Genomic DNA, 16,442 nt, shown 5'->3' on the forward strand with positions numbered 1-16,442 from the left:
GTAACACAGATGTTGAGGACCATGAAGCATGTCCCCCGTGGTGTAGCATGGCACTGCAGTCAACCTGCCACAGTATCCCTCCTGAGTTTTCAGTGACTTCCTTGGATATCAGCATGGTTTCATTTGCTGAGGTGAGTTGGCCCTCCAGCTAAGTCACTCTGAATGCCCAGCTTCTGGGGCATTCAGAGTCCAAAGGAAAATGCTAATCTTCCATCATGGATCTGTGCCAGGCACACAGTAGTCTCTAACCCTTCTTTTCCCAAGCTCAACTTCCAGCCCTCCTGTGCTCTGGTTAGTCCTTTCCTCCTCCCCTTAACAACAAGGCTCATTGCACCCTCTACAATGGTGGCAGCATAGAGGAAATCCAGACCCTCCACCTTCTACAATGGGTTCCAGGCTCTGGGAGCCCTAAAAAAAAGGTCTTTCTGCTCCCTGTAGCCAAGACCTGATTTACACCTTCTGCGCTGCGAGGCAGAGCATCTTCAGCACCCCTCCTGCCTACAGCTGACCTTCGTGTTTTCCTTAAAAAAATGAAACTTTTAACCCACTTTTAACTTTTAGGCACCCCTAGAACTCCGGCGCCTCTAGGCATGTGCCTATTGTGTCTAATTGGAAATCTGGCCCTGCCTGTAGTCACAAGCTGCCCTGCTTCTTCTTCCCAGACCTCTTATCCTCCCTGGGCTCAACCTTCTTTGCCCCTAAGACAGGGTGACCACAGCCCTCCTTCCTGGGGCTGTGCTGTAACCCTTATCGACTTTCCTGGCTTACCCTCATGGGGGTTCAATTTCTGCTCCAGGGAGCCTCCCTCTGAGTCTTCCTGGACTCTAGATTCATGAGTACTATTGGTTACTCCCTTCAACGATCCCATGACTGCGCTCAATACAGTTGTTCTATGAGCTGAGTGTTAGTCACCTGACTAAACACCTGGCCTCCATTCCCAGCTTGCCATCTGATTCTCCCATAGAACACTTTTCCTTAAAGGGCCATACATTAGAACAGGATTTTGCTGATACAGGCCCCACTGCCCTTAAAGGTGACAGACTACAGATGGGAAATGAAAGATAGTACTGTAATCCAGCTGGAAGGAGAATTCAGGTGCGCAGACTGCATTTACTCATCTTAGAATTTGGCCAGGACACCAGGATTATTATCCTACTCTTGTGTACATTGTCTTGCGAGTTTTTAATGAAAACAAATGGTCAGACTCCCCTCTGTGGTTAATCTAATCAAGTAAATTTCATTATTGAGGAGGCACTCGAGTGTGTGTTCTTACAAGAGATCTAATTTGTGTTAATATTTTTTAGGTGAAGAAGAAGTTTAAGACAGAGAAGGACAATGGACCTTCTTCTCCAGATAAAATGTTAACTGTTCCACAGATCACTTATGACCACGTGATGGATGATAGGAAGTCTGACTTTAATATTGATGCATATGAAAATTCTGGTAAGAAATTCCTTTATAACATACATTAAAATACTGGGCTATGTATTAATTATACAAAGGATCCTAGTTACGATGGTTAAAAGCGTGTATGTGTAGGAGAGGGGATTGTGGTACTACCTGCTCCCTCCCCCCTTCCTTAGGAGTCCAAACAAGGATTATTTTCTGTTTGGCTTTGTCCACTGGCTAGTCTTGATGAGGCCCAGTAGCTCTCCTCATGAAAATGCTCCACTGCAGATAGGCCAAGGTTAAAGGTTTCTCCTATCTGACAGGAGAGCTAAATTCTCTGCAACTGTTACCAGAGCCACCTGGTACTTAAGTCAATAGGAGGTACTATAGTTGGCCACCAACTCATCCTCCTCATCCCCCATGCAGGAGACTGGACTAGATGACCTCTTGAGGTCCCTTCCAGTCCTACGATTCTATGATCTCTTCCCAGAATAAATTCAAGTGAGCGATATCCACAGTATGCTTACACCCAAACTTTAAACAATGACCCATGGCTGCTCTTGAAATCTGGTTTGTCACTGCAAACCATGTATGCCCTCTTCCCCCTCCTGGCGTTGGTTTTGGAGTTAGAAAGCTATTAGTTCAAGTTCATATAATGTAGTATTATAATATCATTTAACTGTTATATATAGCACTTTTCATAAATGCAGATGGTCTTCTGTGTAATGCATCAGTGTAGGTTTCTTTTGTGGGATGGAGCCATACAGAAGGAGAATAGAACCTGTTTTATAGTCCTGTTGCAATTAGAATCTTGTTGCTTTTAAAGTTACATTGTAAATTCATCAGTTATTTTACATATGATTTCTTAAAGTTACTAGCATATTGTATTAAAAGCTGTTAACTTATGTGTTTTAATTCTGGCCAAAAGAACGTTAACTGAAGCAAATGAGGTATAATTTTTAAAGGTACGTTTTACAGATCATATAGATTTTTAAGCTCTTAAATTTTTCTTCAGAAAGTTGGCTGACTTTGTTTAAATTTAATGGTCATTAAAATGAGGAGGCGATTGCAGTGTTTATTGAAACCAGGCATATTTTAGTTCAGGCAGGAAGTCTAATCTCCTCATGTAATTCTGGTGCACTACAGTCCTGATATGCATCTTTCCTGCTTTTTCATTCCTCCTGGGCTTCTCCTGAGTAGCAACTGCCACTTAAACTCTGTTGTGCCAAACACTATTGTCGTTAGCAGGTGAACAAGGATAAAGTTGACTCTGTGGATCAACCATTGAGAAATATCTTCCTGCGAAACAGCACAGTGTGAGAGCTTTATGAATGCCTACATTTGCCAAGACCCATCTTTGAGGTTTTTTGAGTCCCTAAATCTACTAAGGGGCCATATGATTTACAGGCAAATACTGGAGCCCCTTCAGTATCAACTCTTTAGCTGTCAATCAAAAGTTTTCCTCTTATTTCTTCTGACACTTATTTTCTCTCCTTTTTATCTGTGTTCTGTCCTCTCAAAACTCTTACAAGTATACAGGACAAACAGGAATGTTCAAGTGGCTTGGTAAGTTCAGGAAAATAATTTTATATACAGCATGCCAGACTTTGACCATGTAACATAGTTTGCAGTGCCCTTTATGTGTGTAGTAGCTTGCTATAATCCCTTCATTACGCAAGACACAGTGCCAGACAAAAATGTGCATTCTCACACATCTGGTCACAATCACAATTTAATTAAAAAGCAGAATATCATGATGCTCTTTCATAAAATATTTGTTTATTAAGTGGCAGACACCCTCCATTCCCTTGCATCATTCATGACCAAGTTATACGCCTTTCTAAAGATGAATAAACAACCAGCGATTGCACCCAAACCATTTCCTACAATATAATGGGGCACTGGCAGAATTTCCAGGCACAACCTCCTGTGTCATTCATACATAAATGCATGCGTGAGTGTTGCATCTATAAAAATGCACTTAGGCATTGGCGAAGATGGATGGGCTCTTAATAATTAAATAATCCACTTTATCTTTTTTACAGAAAATAGCTGCGGTCTGGATTCTTTGTCACTTTAAGTCATTTTGTCCATGTGCTTTTTCTAAGTATGCTCATGGTAGAGCTTTCTTATGAGTGTTTCCTTATAACCGTTTCAATGAGTGATTCTGACATACTTATAGGGTTAGAGCAAGGGCTGTGCCAAACCATCAAGGCTTTAGTGAGAGTACCGTGAGGCCCCACTTACAGTGGGGGCTGTCTCTGCAACCATTGAAGACAATGGCAAACAGCCATTATTGACTTATTGACAAAGAATTGAGTCCAAGTACTCCAGAACTTGGATTATGCTGTCCAAAAATGTACAGGGCTGAATTCTCTACCTGGCCCATACAGAACTCAGGCACAGTGGTGATGAAGGGCCAGTGGGGAGATGACAGGGAGCTAATTGTAACTCCCTGATTTTCCTCTGCCCAGCCCTGGTGCAACTTAAAGATGTAGGGAGGATGGAGATGTATATTTAATTTGCACCCACAAAGAATCCTCATAACAGAGCCTCTCTCCCATACCTTTTCCCTCTTTATCCCAAGCTGTGCAATTCTGGTGGTCGAATAGGCAGAGGAGAAGAGGAATAGGAACAGCATTGCTTTAAGTCACAAAGAGATTCCGCCAACAAGGGGAATTCTCAGAGAGGGATCTCCAGGAAGTATAAAATCATTTTGTTTTTCCTATGCAGGCATAAAGTGAACTCAGTAGACCTGAGAATCTGGCCCCCAGTGTCTTCAAAATGGTTTTTAGGGAAAAAAGGAAGAAAGAGAGAAGAGAAGTATATATTTTGTACCTGAGTCTAGCATGGATACAATTATACACAAAAAACCCTACATTACAATAACATTAAGGTTGCAAAGTGAAGCATTCCAAAGGTAGGAAATGCCAGAATTAAGGTTGCCTGTGCAACCTTAAATCAGCCCCCTTATGTGTATGCATTGTGATGCAGTCTTTCATTACATGATCACATACCATTTTTCCAAGCCCAACCAGTTCCAATTCCTGCTTCTGGGCTCCTTGCCTGAGTCCTAATCTTCAACCCACACTGACTCACAGTACTAATCTCCCTACCAGTCTCCTTGCCTGATCTTTGTCCAGCTTGTCATCTTCCCGGTTTCCCACTCCCTGATGTCATTCTTCACCCTGTGTCCTTGGCTCCCAGTCTCTTTGCACAACCAGTCGTAGTCTGCCCCCTCCCCTCCAGCCCCCCTATGCCTTGACTCTTTTCCTACTGCATTTGAGTCATGCTGCTTCCTCTTCCACACTGCCAAGTGCCAGCAGGGGGAGCTTTGACAGCTTGGGAAAGACAGTGCTTTTAGTTCCAATGCCCAGCATTCACAGCAGCCCCTGGCAGCTACAAGATAGTCGTGCTCAGATAGTCGTGCTTAGAACCAGGCTTCAGCATGCTGAATTGTTCTGTGGGATGGTGCATGTGCAGTCCGGTCACCACGTAGGAGCAGTGAGGGAATGGAGCATGCTACGTGCAGATGGAATCTTTGGAGAATTTAGCTGCCAAACGTCTCTACTGTGTCTGTGAGCATGACTGAGATTTTGGTGGAGTCTTATCAATTGGGCAGGTTTTCAAGGGAACAGCAAAAGACACGACCCTAGCACTAGGAGGACATACCACGGCAAAGCATGGGAGGTGCCACAGCTTCTTAACAAAACAACTGTAAGAATGGTTTGAAATATGGCAAAACAACATATTTTTTTAGCTAATCTCATTCTTGGAAACAACTGAAACATTTTGGCTGAAATTTCCCCAAGAAATTCAGCCTGAGGCAGACACCTAGTATAGGAAATTTCAGCCCAAGTGGTTAAAGTTTGGCAAGGCTATAAGCAATTGAGAGTGGGTAGTTATAATGGGAAATGCCCACCTATAATATAATTTACTAAAGAGGCAAAAAAATGACAGGAAGTTACACTATGACCTCCAAGGGCCAGATTGAGTCTGGTCCTTATTTGGTTATACAGTTGTGAGAGGTAGCGCACAAGGAGACTTATCTTGCTGGCACTTGTATGTACTGCGGAAATGTCAGGCAGAATTACCTTCCTGTGCTCAGGGGAATAGAAGGGAGGCTCCATCCCTATCCCCTGGGGGCACATGGCTCCACAAAGGGGACAAGGAGAAGGCATAGCTATGACCACACCATGCTGCAGAACAGGCTAGGTGCATGAGGGAATATTAATCTCCAACCCACAAGAGTTCAGTAGTAGATCTTCTTCCACTGTGCATGGGGAGCTAAAGGGAGGCAGAATGCCTCCCCTTGTGGGGACTTAGTTTCAAATGATACTAAAAAGAGGCAGAAAATACTTATCAAAGCATTTTACTTATATTTAATCAATAGTAAATGAAAAGACTTGCGTTAAAACTCCTTTCCTCAGTGGTTTTCCCTTTTTAATTTTAAAGATGACACGTGCCACACAGTCTCTGCATTAAAGACAAACATGTTGCCATCTCTCCAGCTGTCTCTTTTTTTCTCCTCCTTTCTTTCTGTCTCTTGTGTGCATCTTTGCTGTGACTCAGACCGTCAGCAATCCTGGGCATCTCTTTCCGCAGAGCAGTCGTCCTCCAGTGCTCCTCCTTCTCCAGGTAACGCTCCCATTTCCGTGATCCATCTCCTTTGCAACTGCCAGTAATTCAATCTTTGCATTGCAAAGTTTGGACTTTGCCTATTATCTCAGGTAAAATTATGTTTTTTCCTTTCTTCCCCCCTGAAATTTTGATTTTTTTCCCCATTGGAAATTTTAATATTGAAAAATTTCAGCTGAAAACCAAAAAATGGAAATGTTACACAGAAAGCAGACACTTTTAATTTAGTTGAAAAACAGTTAAAATGAAAAAATTTTCAACCAGCCCTATAAAAGAGTAAACCTATTTCCCTGTTATATGTAAGCTGGTGGTAAAATCGTGAAACCCAAGTTGATTTCTTAAAATATCCTCTATTAGTAATATATTTTAAAACATTTTTACTACAGTACTTAGGTATCCCTATGCAAATACCAGACTGTTGGAAAAATTCCTGTATAAATCTACCGCTTGCTCCTCCAAACATTGGGACATTTAGGGTGGTGAAAAGTTGTAAATTTTCCAATTCTAATGGTTATAATGTTTTCCCTACAGCTTAGACTAAATGTTCCTTGCTGCCTCTCTTGTCTATTTTGTGCTCTTGTTAATTCATGAACATTGATTCCTTTCTTTACAAAAACATCCTCTTTCTTTTTTTACATATCTGTAGAGAGTAATATCTAATACCTGAGAGGAAGGGTGTCCAATGGTTAGAACCTAGGATTTTGAGAGACCTGGGTTTCAAGTCCCTGCTTCTCCATAGATTTTTCTATGTGACTTTGGGCAAGTCGTTTAGCCTTTCTGGGCTTCCATTCCTCATTTGTAAAATGGGGGTACCATCTATTTCACAGTGAGAATAAGTACATTAAAGATTGTGAAGTGATGAGAGATTGCCATATAATTTCCTCACATACGAAGATCAAGAGACAACCATTTATTGATTTACTCTCACACTAGGCTTGTAAGTGTCCATACCATGGGGGAGTTTGAGCAGGGGAGACAGTAATTCATGGTTTTGTTACAGATTTTTTTTAATTTTTTTTTTTAATTTATCTGACCTTCTCCAGAGTTCTTTGGTCTGGAATTCAGGACAGTTTTTTCACTAGATCAGGTTTGCTTCTCCCTGCTTAGAGGGAGCAGTGGTAGGGCTAGGGAGTAGAAGTAGGTGCTTCAGACCAGGACTGGCCATGACCTGTCCCTAAGTAGTTTCCAGAAAATTACAGGGGAAAGAAACAGGCAATAGCTCCACTTTAAAGCAAATATAATGCTCGTGTTACTATCTTCTTGTTACTCTCAGGAGAGAATATATTCTTGTATTTTTCAAATCAGTTGGAGCTCCTAAATTTCTTCTTTCCTTTTTCATCTGTCATTTCTGTCCCTCTCTGTCTTTAACAGAAAAGCAATAATTGTAACAATCCAACAATTGCAAATCCTCTTGCAAGCAATATCTCATGGGGGTACAGTATAATGAGTGCTTGGCAAGCACCGCATGTGGCTTTAAGTTCGATAGCATTGTCGTTAGTAATCAGAATGTGTGAAGAGTCTTTTAGACTTCTTAGGAAACTGGTGAGTTTTCATCCCCACCTGGCAGAACACTGAATGTTCAGTATTTATTTAGTAACAGCCAAAGGAGTCAATTTAACAAAAAATATTTAAGGCCCTGTAAAGTTGTACATTTTCAGCTGGAATTCTTCTGCTCTTTTTCATAACCTTTGTCCTGAATGTGGCTGTGTTAATCCAACGGATATTACTCAGAATAAAAAGCTGATGCTCAAGTTTGCTATTATTTGCTATAGAATTCTCATTGCCTTAGTGCTAAAATTGGCCCTAGAGTAGTACTGTGGTCAAGGAATCCTGCTTTTAGGAAGCTAGTAAAACCTTGCTGTATTTTTTGAATTTTTCCAGATGTTCCCAATCTTGCTCCCATTGAAGTCATTGAAAGCAAAACCCTCTCTAAATTCATTGGGAGCAGGATTGTGCATTTGATCTACTCCTTACAAATAAAATGGTCAAAAAGTATGAGTTGATCCCTCCCTACACCACCTGATTTGGGCTAAAAACACAATAGTCAACGTTGTACAGTCATCAAAGGAGGAGTAAATTGACATCATACATTAATTTCAGGGTTATAAATCTTCCAAGGCCTGTGTGCATTGTGAAATGTTTATGAATTCTGGGATACAAGGCATAGTGGACCTGTGCCTTTAGTTAATGCTCTAAAAAAACTGCATTTGTGTTTAGTTATGTATTTCTGTGTTGTTCATTTTTCTTTGTGTTTTAATCTTATTTCTGTGTGTTACTGTCTGACTGTAAAGTACCTTGACAAGTATGAGAGATGCTCTGTAAATGAATAAAGAAATGTTTCATAGAATGATATAGCTACTTGCCCAGGATACAGTTGCTGTAAAGTGGCCACCACTATCAACATTTATACAGTTATTAAAGAATGTTGTTTGATGTTATTTACTATTATTTGTTTGTATAATGTCGTGCACATTTATAGTGCTGTATAAATATAATAATAATGAAATGTGACATATAGGGAAATTCCATCACTGAGTGTTAACCATGGGTAAACATTCACTTTGTAATGTCTGCCATTGTAATTATACTCTAGAAAGTTGTTTTAAGGAAGAAATGTGAGGTAGAAATTACTTTGAGAGAATTAAATTCTGCCATTGATTATGCTCATCTATTGTTGCCTGAGCATAAATAAGATTGGGAAATAGTCCATAGTGTGTCAGACAGTATTTCTTGGTATCACATCTAAAATGCCCATCGCTGTAGCATCTCAGTGTTCTTTATTTAAATGCTCAAATATGAGGGATGCACACAAATGGAAAGTAGGTCTCTACTTCCCTCCTTCCCAGAACAATGATCATTTTAATATAAATGGGCCTGAGCTCCACCAAAGAAAAAATTTGTATTAGCTACGTGAACTGGAGGTTCTTGCACAGCAGCTTCTCCTTTGCTGTAGGATTGGGCATTAGGGTGTCACATGAAGGAGAATCCGGGGAACTACAGACTGGTCGGCCTCACCTCAGTCCCTAGAAAAATCATGGAGCAGGTCCTCAAGGAATCTACAGTAACTCCTCACTTAAAGTTGTTCCTGTTAACGTTGTTACATTGCTGATCAATTAGGGAACATGCTCATTTAAAGTTGTGCAATGCTCCTTTATAAGGTTGTTTGGCAGCCACCTGCTTTGTCCATGGCTTGCAGGAAGAGCAGCCCATTGCTTCTAGCTGGTGGGGGCTTGAAATCAGGGTGGACCGGCAGCCCCCCTCTCAGCTTCCCGCTCCCCTAAGTTCCCTGTGCGGCAGCCGCCCAGCAGGATATCAATTGCCGGCAGTTCAGCTGTCCCTCCCCTCACTGCCCTGTGCTGCTCCTGCCCTCTGCCTTGGAGCTGCTCCCGGGAGCCTCCTGCTTGCTGTGCAGGGGAAGGGGGGGAAGAAGGGGACCAATGTCACAGTGTCCCTCTTCCCCCTTCTCCCACCTTGCACTTACCGTTTCTCCATATAGAGCAAGGTGGGGACAGGCAGAGGTGAAAGTAAGCCGGTATGCCCTGGTACGGCATACCGGCAAGAGCCGGTACACCATACTGGAGCAGCCTGCCTTCCCCAGGCAGGGCCGCTCTAGGCACCAGCAACACAAGCAGGTGCTTGGGGCGGTACATTTCTAGGGGCAGCATTCCAGCGCCGGCCATGCCGCCCCTAGAAATGTGCCCCCGCCGCCCCAGCTCGCCTCCGCTCCGCCTCCGCCTGCTCCCCTGAGCGCTCCGCCACCTCTCCATTTCTCCCCGCTCCCTCCCAGGCTTGCCACATGCGATGCAGCTGTTTGGCGCAGCAAGCCTGGGAGGTAGGGAGAAGAAGCCAAGCGGCAGTGCACTCGGGGGAGGCGGCAGTGGTGGAGCGGAGGTGAGCTGGGGCGGGGAGCGGTTCCTTTACCCACCCAGTTACTTCCTGCGCGGCCCCCCCACCACTCTCCTCCGCTCCGCCTGCTCCCCTGAATGCACTGCCTCTCCCTCGCCTGAGAGGGAGGGGGAGAAGCGGAGTGGGGGCATGTTCAGGGGAGCAAGCGGAGCGGAGGTGAGCTAGGGCGCAGAGGGGGTTGCAGGGGTGGGGAGCCGCAGGAAGCAATGGGGTGGGAATGCTGCATTGCCCGGGGGGAGGAGGCGGGGCCAGGGATTTGGGGAAGGGGCAGAGTTGGGGCAGAGCCAGGGGCACGAAAAAAATGTGGGGGCAGCCATAAATTTTTTTGCTTGGGGCGGCAAAAATCCTAAAGCTGGCCCTGTCCCTAGGGGGGCAATTTAAAGGGCCTGGGGCTCCCAGCAGTGGCTGGAGCCTGAGGCCCTTTAAATTGCTTCCAGAGCCCTGCTACTCCATGGCTCCGGGGGCTATTTAAAGGACTGGGGGGAGGGGTAGAAGCAGGGGAGCCGCAGGCCCTTTAAATAGCCCCCAGAGCCTGAGGTAGCGGGCTCCAGGGGCTATTTAGAAGGTCGGGGCTCCAGCTGCCTCTGCCACCCTGGTCCTTTAAATAGCTGCTGGAGCCCCGCCACTTCCCCAGGGCTCTGGCGACTAATTAAAGGACGGGGCAATAGAAGCAGGGGAGCCCTGGGCCCTTTAACTAGCCCCCGGAGCCCCAAGCTGTTGCTGCTACCCTGGTGGAGTGAGGGGAGGAGGAAAAGGGGGCGGCACTTACCTTACAGAGTGGGCTGGGTCTGGCTCTGACCCCCTAGCCCCGCCCTTCTGCTCTAGGCCCCGCCCCTTCTGGGGGCCAGAGCTGGCCCCAGCGTACCGGTAACTCACTTGACTTACTTTCACCCCTGGGGACAGGACAGGGCTCAGGACAGAGAGAGCTGGCTGCAGCTGCTATCTCAACTTCCTGATCTTTTTAAAGGCAATGTACTTAGAATAGTGTCAGTGTACTTAAAGGGGCAATGCGCATCTCTCTCTCTCTCTCTCTCCCACACACATGGTGTGTCTCTCTGTCCCTGTCTGCCATATATATATACACATACATACACACACACAGAGTATAAGTTTTAAACAAACAATTTAATACCGTACACAGCAATGGTGATTGTGAAGCTTGATTGAGGTGGTGAAGTTAGAGGGTGGATGAGGGTGGGATATTCCCTAGGGGTTGCCTTATTGCTAAATGATGAACTAGCATTTGGCTGAGCCCTCAAGGGTTAACACGTTGTTAATGTAGCCTCACACTCTACAAGGCAGCATGAATGGAAGGAGGGGAGACAGCATGGCAGACAGAGAGACACACCCTGTGTGTGTGAGAGAGAGAGAGAGAGAGAGAGAGATGCGCATTGCCCAAAGTGTCAGCGTACTTAAAGGAGCAATGCGCATCTCTCTTTCCCTCCCACACACAGGGTGTGTCTCTCTGTCTCTGTATATATAGTTTTTTTGTATGGTGAAAAAAATTTCCCTGGAACCTAACCCCCCCATGTTTACATGCATTCTTATGGGGAAATTGGATTCACTTAACATCGTTTTGCTTAAAGTCACATTTTTTACATTTAGTGAGGAGTTACTGTATTTTGAAGCACTTGGAGGAGAGGAAGGTGATCAGGAACTGTCAACATGGATTCACCAAGGGCAAGTCATGCCTGACCAACCTGATTGCCTTCTATGATGAGATAACTGTGTTCTGTGGATGAGTTCTGTGGATATGGGGAAAGCGTGGACATGATATATTTTGACTTTAGCAAAGCTTTTGATATGGTCTCCCACAGTTAAAAAAGCAAGTTAAAAAACTATGGATTGGATGAATGGACTATAAGGTGGATAGAAAGCTGGCTAGATTGCTGGGCTCAATGGGTAGTGATCAACGGCTCAATGTCTAGTTGGCAGCTGGTTATCAAGTGGAGTGCCCCAGTGGTCGGTCCTGGGGCCGGTTTTGTTCAACATCTTCATTAATTATCTGGGTGATGGGATGCATTGCACCCTCAATAAGTTCACGGATGACACTAAGATTGGGGGAGAGGTAGATACGCTGGAAGGTAGGGATAGGGTCCAGAGTGACCTAGATAAATTGGAGGATTGGGCCAAAAGAAATCTGATGAGGTTCAACATGGACAAGTACAGAGTTCTGCACTTAGGACAGAAGAATCACATGCACTGTTACAGGCTGGGGACCAACTGGCTAAGCAACTGTTCTGCAGAAAAGGACCTGGGGATTACAGTGGACGAGAAGCTGGATATGAGTCAACAGTGTGCCCTTGTTGCCAAGAAGGCTAATGGCATATTGGGCTGCATTAGCAGGAGCACTGCCAACAGATTGAAGGAAGTGATTATTCTGCTGTATTTGGCACTGGTGAGGCCACCTGTGGAGTACTCGTTCAGTTTTGAGCACCCCACTACAGAAAGGATGTGGACAAATTGGAGAGAGTCCAGTGGAGGGCAAAGAAAATGATTAGGGGTCTGGGGCACATGACTTATGAGGAGATGCTGATGGAACTGGGCTTGTTTAGTCTGCAGAGGAGAAGAGTGTGGGGGGGGGATTTGATCGCAGCCCCCAACTGCCTGAAGGGGGATTCCAAAGAGAATGGAGCTAGGCTGTTCTCAGTGGTAGCAGATGATGGAACAAGAAGCAGTGGTCTCAAGTTGCAGTGCGGGAGGATATTGGTTGGATATTAGGAAAAACTATTTCACTAAGCGGGTGGTGAAGCACTGGAATGGGTTACCTAGGAAGGTGATGGAATCTCCTGTCTTGTCAAAGCCCTGGCTGGGATGATTTAGTTGGTGTTGGTCCTGCTTTGAGGAGGGGGTTGGACTAGATGACCTCCCGAGGTCTCTACCAATCCTAATCTTCTATGATTCTATGAGCAGATACTGAAATTCTTGTGCAAGAAGAGACTTTCTAAGTCTCAATTTACTTTCATTGCACCCTTATCTTGTTTACAGATTTATTCTAGTATCCTTATTTTGTTTTTAAGTCTATCTTGTTTGTACCTTTTGAAATATTACATGTCCTCACAAGCAGTAAACCTCTTGTACAGCCTTTTTAAAAACTGCTACATGATACTGCTCTAACCCTTATCTGCTTATTTCCTCACAGTGAAAAAGAGTCCTGCATTTTTAGATGTGAACACAGTACCCTTCATCAGGACCAACAGCTTTGCAGATGAGCTTGACCTGGAGGGTGAAACATTGCTGACCCCAATAACTCACATCTCACAGTAAGTCACTAACTATTGAATCATGCCGTCACTGACTTTAGACAAGTGCAGTTGGAGGAGCTGAAATATGGCACTGATAGGGCTATCTCAGATATTTGTGTCAAACTGTTTTACCTTGAAGTTGGTATATTCTGTCCTGAGTGCCAATAAATCTTAATGTTGACTTAAAGAATAGTTCATTCTTCTGTGACATGAGGTTCTGGTTTTTAGCTAATGTCTGTGGACAGCTGGTGGTTGATAGCCTCAAGATTTTCCTAGAAAGATACTTTGTGAAGCACTCTTCTATTGAGAATTATGTTACACTCAACACCATTCTCCAGAGAAATGTCCCCAAAATGTGTGTCTTCAAATGTTTCTTTCCTGAAATACAGGCCCTTTGTTTTCAACTGTAACCCCGTAAATGTGAATCTTTCAAGGTGACACACAGTAGAGAAAATTATCGTTTGTGCCCTTTATTGCTGCTTTGTGATGTGTAAAGATAGCCAGAAAAAGAGTTGCACTTTTTGTTTGTTTCTTTTTTAAAGGGTTCTGTTTGTTGGCTATGTTAGAAATATTAGTCCCGGACTTCCTATTTTGTGCTGGAGGATTCCTCAGAAGAGTGGATATCCAGTAGGATTATGATACTACAAGAGAAAATGGATTGAAACCTGAGCAGTTTGAGATGGGAAGGGATTTTTAGTGAGAGGGTTTAAAACTCTTCACATTGTTTTTTGTTTTTATTAGTACCTATTTAACTCAAACTCCTGCCAGATGCTTGGGAGAAGTCTTTGCAGTAGAGGACTGAGAGATTCTCCCACTCCAGTTCACAGAGTACTTTAGCAAAACCAGGCAAGAAAATTAGTAACTACTACTTTGCCTGCTGGTCTCTGTGTATTCCATGGTGGGTGTACACCTGTACTCCATGTGCCTGGAGTCGGAGAATTCTTGAAAGCAGTGTCCGTTGGTCTGCACTTGTGACTTCGTTCTCCTTGTGCCTCCAACTGAGGAGGTAAAGGACAGAGCGGACTGACCTCCTCTCCAGTTCCATCTTAACCACTGCATGGCCTGAGTCAGAACAGTCAGATCCAGGTTGGGGGGACCTGGCCTGACTCAGCAAGGAGTCTGCCTCCTGTGCCATGAGGTTTGACTTAGGAGCGAGGGAATCTACTCCCACAGATCCCCCCTTGGGATCTTATCGGGAAGGCAGGGAATGCTCTGATAAGGAAGAGAAAGACCTTTGTCTAAGTTGACTTCAAAGAGGTCTGATCCAACCCAGCCTAAGTTGAGCACCTTGAAGTCTTTAAACCATGATTTGAGGACTTCAATAGCTCAGACATAGGTTAGGAGTTTATTACAGGAGTGGGTAGGTGAGATTCTGTGGCCTGCTTTGTGCAGGAAGTCAGACTAGACGATCATAATGGTCCTTTCTGACCTTAGAGTCTATGATTCTATGAAGATCTTCCTGTTTAGCCCATGAGGATTTAGAAAATCTTAAGTCTCAGGGTCATGACAAGAAAGTCCACAAATCCAGGGCTTTGTCAGAACCGGACTGTGCTCTGGCAGCAACACTGGAACTGATGGCACCAATGAAAGGTGACCATTGGGAGAGTCAACCACTGATGGTACTGGCACTGCTTCTCCCGACTGTCACGCAACAAACTCTAACTGCTCCCCTTCCCCCACTAAGTAACCTCTTTTGCAAGAATGGTAGAATGTTACTGCAAACAAAAGGTCTACATTGTCAGCTGAAGTGTTAAACACTTATGTACTTGTGGGAGGAGAAATGTGAGAATCTTGTGCCGAAAGATTTCTTATTCGCTCAATCAGAAGGAGGAAGTAATAAATTTTCATAGGCCTTCAGACAGGAATAACTGCGGAGCAAAACCAGATCTGACATTTTCCTTTGCATATTTTGTTCTAATTCACCACATGAGTCATGGACTTGTTTCTTTTAAAATAAGCTTTGGTGTCAAGATCTTCTGAGTATCCTCCTTGGACTTGGGAGTCACTCAGCAATAAAATGCTATGCTTATAATTAGATCACTTAACTGGTGTTACATTTCAGAAAGTTTTTGTACTTTATGAAAACTTGCAGCAGAATTCCTTTGCACGTATATGTTCATCAGCTGAAGATCCTCTCATTACATCGGTATCCTCCTTTGTTAGCAGCATGCTTGTTTCTCATTTTTTACTCCCTAATTCCTCAATCAGAATCTGTGGTATAATCCTGCAGATGCTCTAGTTGTGAGTGCCAAAGTTTTGCAAAATATACCTCTTTATATAGATTATGATATTGAACTTCTCTAATGTTAACAATGAAAGACGGTTTTCTAAAGAGAGATACAAATGGGTAGGATTTATTTTTTCTTTAAAAAAAATCTTGTTTCAAAGTACAAAGGAGGTAATAGACAATGGATGTTAACAGATCTTTAAAGTTCTGTTTTACTTAGACATTGCACATATCACTTATAATGCAATGCATATATGTCCTGAAAAACATAATGTAGTCCTAAAAATGAGAGGGCATCGGACCAGGAGGATGATTTGTACATTGAAACGTTCATGGTTTTGTACTATCAAGTAATGTGTTGTGTATGTCAAGTAATGGATCTGGTCAAACATTTTGGGGGGGACACCCAAAGTATTTACGCTTGGCTTTGCTAGTGAAACAAGTGGTGTGCTTATGTGGATTTTATTGAAAAACAAGCTGCTGTGTTGCATTTCAGTATGTATGTGATACTATGATCCTAAGGCAAGTTATGGTACTACTAAACTTTTGATTGGACTTTTCCTTGTGTTATTTGGACTCATGCTTCTTTCTCATGCTTCCCTTCAAAGACTGTAAGGAGCAAATGTATACAAAATTGTTACATATCTTCCATTCCATGTGTACGACCTGAAAGTTCGGCATCCGGATATAATGTTAGACATGAAATTTAGGACTGCGCAATATACATACTGTCTAACAAGTGCCCACTCCACACCCATTATACAATAAAAACAAAAGTGGTTTGTGGTCACAGATTTTTGGCATGTGTATGTCTTAAGTTGCTAGAGTTGAAAATTATGATTTATTTCCCAAGGGAATCCAGAGATGTGCTTTTTTTATGTATTTGTGACTGTGGTTGTGAATGTGTCTTTTACTTCCTTAAAGTCCATTTTCTTTAACATATATTAAAAAAGTAGTGCTTCATATTTAACCGTCTGTATTGATATAGCACCTATCATGCAATTATATACTCCAGAATACATTACAAAAGTATCTAA

General features: G+C 43.4%; 1 protein-coding gene across 3 annotated transcripts in view; it reads left to right on the forward strand.

The window, feature by feature from the left end:
* KCNQ1 (potassium voltage-gated channel subfamily Q member 1) overlaps positions 1 to 16,442 on the forward strand; it is a 534,726-nt gene that overhangs the window by 172,938 nt on the left and 345,346 nt on the right. For all 3 annotated transcript variants that reach the window (XM_077820034.1, XM_077820035.1, XM_077820036.1), the window contains 2 exons: positions 1,305 to 1,443; positions 13,076 to 13,196. In XM_077820034.1, the coding sequence (XP_077676160.1) occupies positions 1,305 to 1,443; positions 13,076 to 13,196 (260 nt within the window). The remainder of the gene's footprint in view (positions 1 to 1,304; positions 1,444 to 13,075; positions 13,197 to 16,442) is intronic.

Source organism: Eretmochelys imbricata, chromosome 6 (assembly GCF_965152235.1).
Source record: "Eretmochelys imbricata isolate rEreImb1 chromosome 6, rEreImb1.hap1, whole genome shotgun sequence".
Taxonomy (NCBI): Eukaryota; Metazoa; Chordata; order Testudines; family Cheloniidae; genus Eretmochelys; species Eretmochelys imbricata.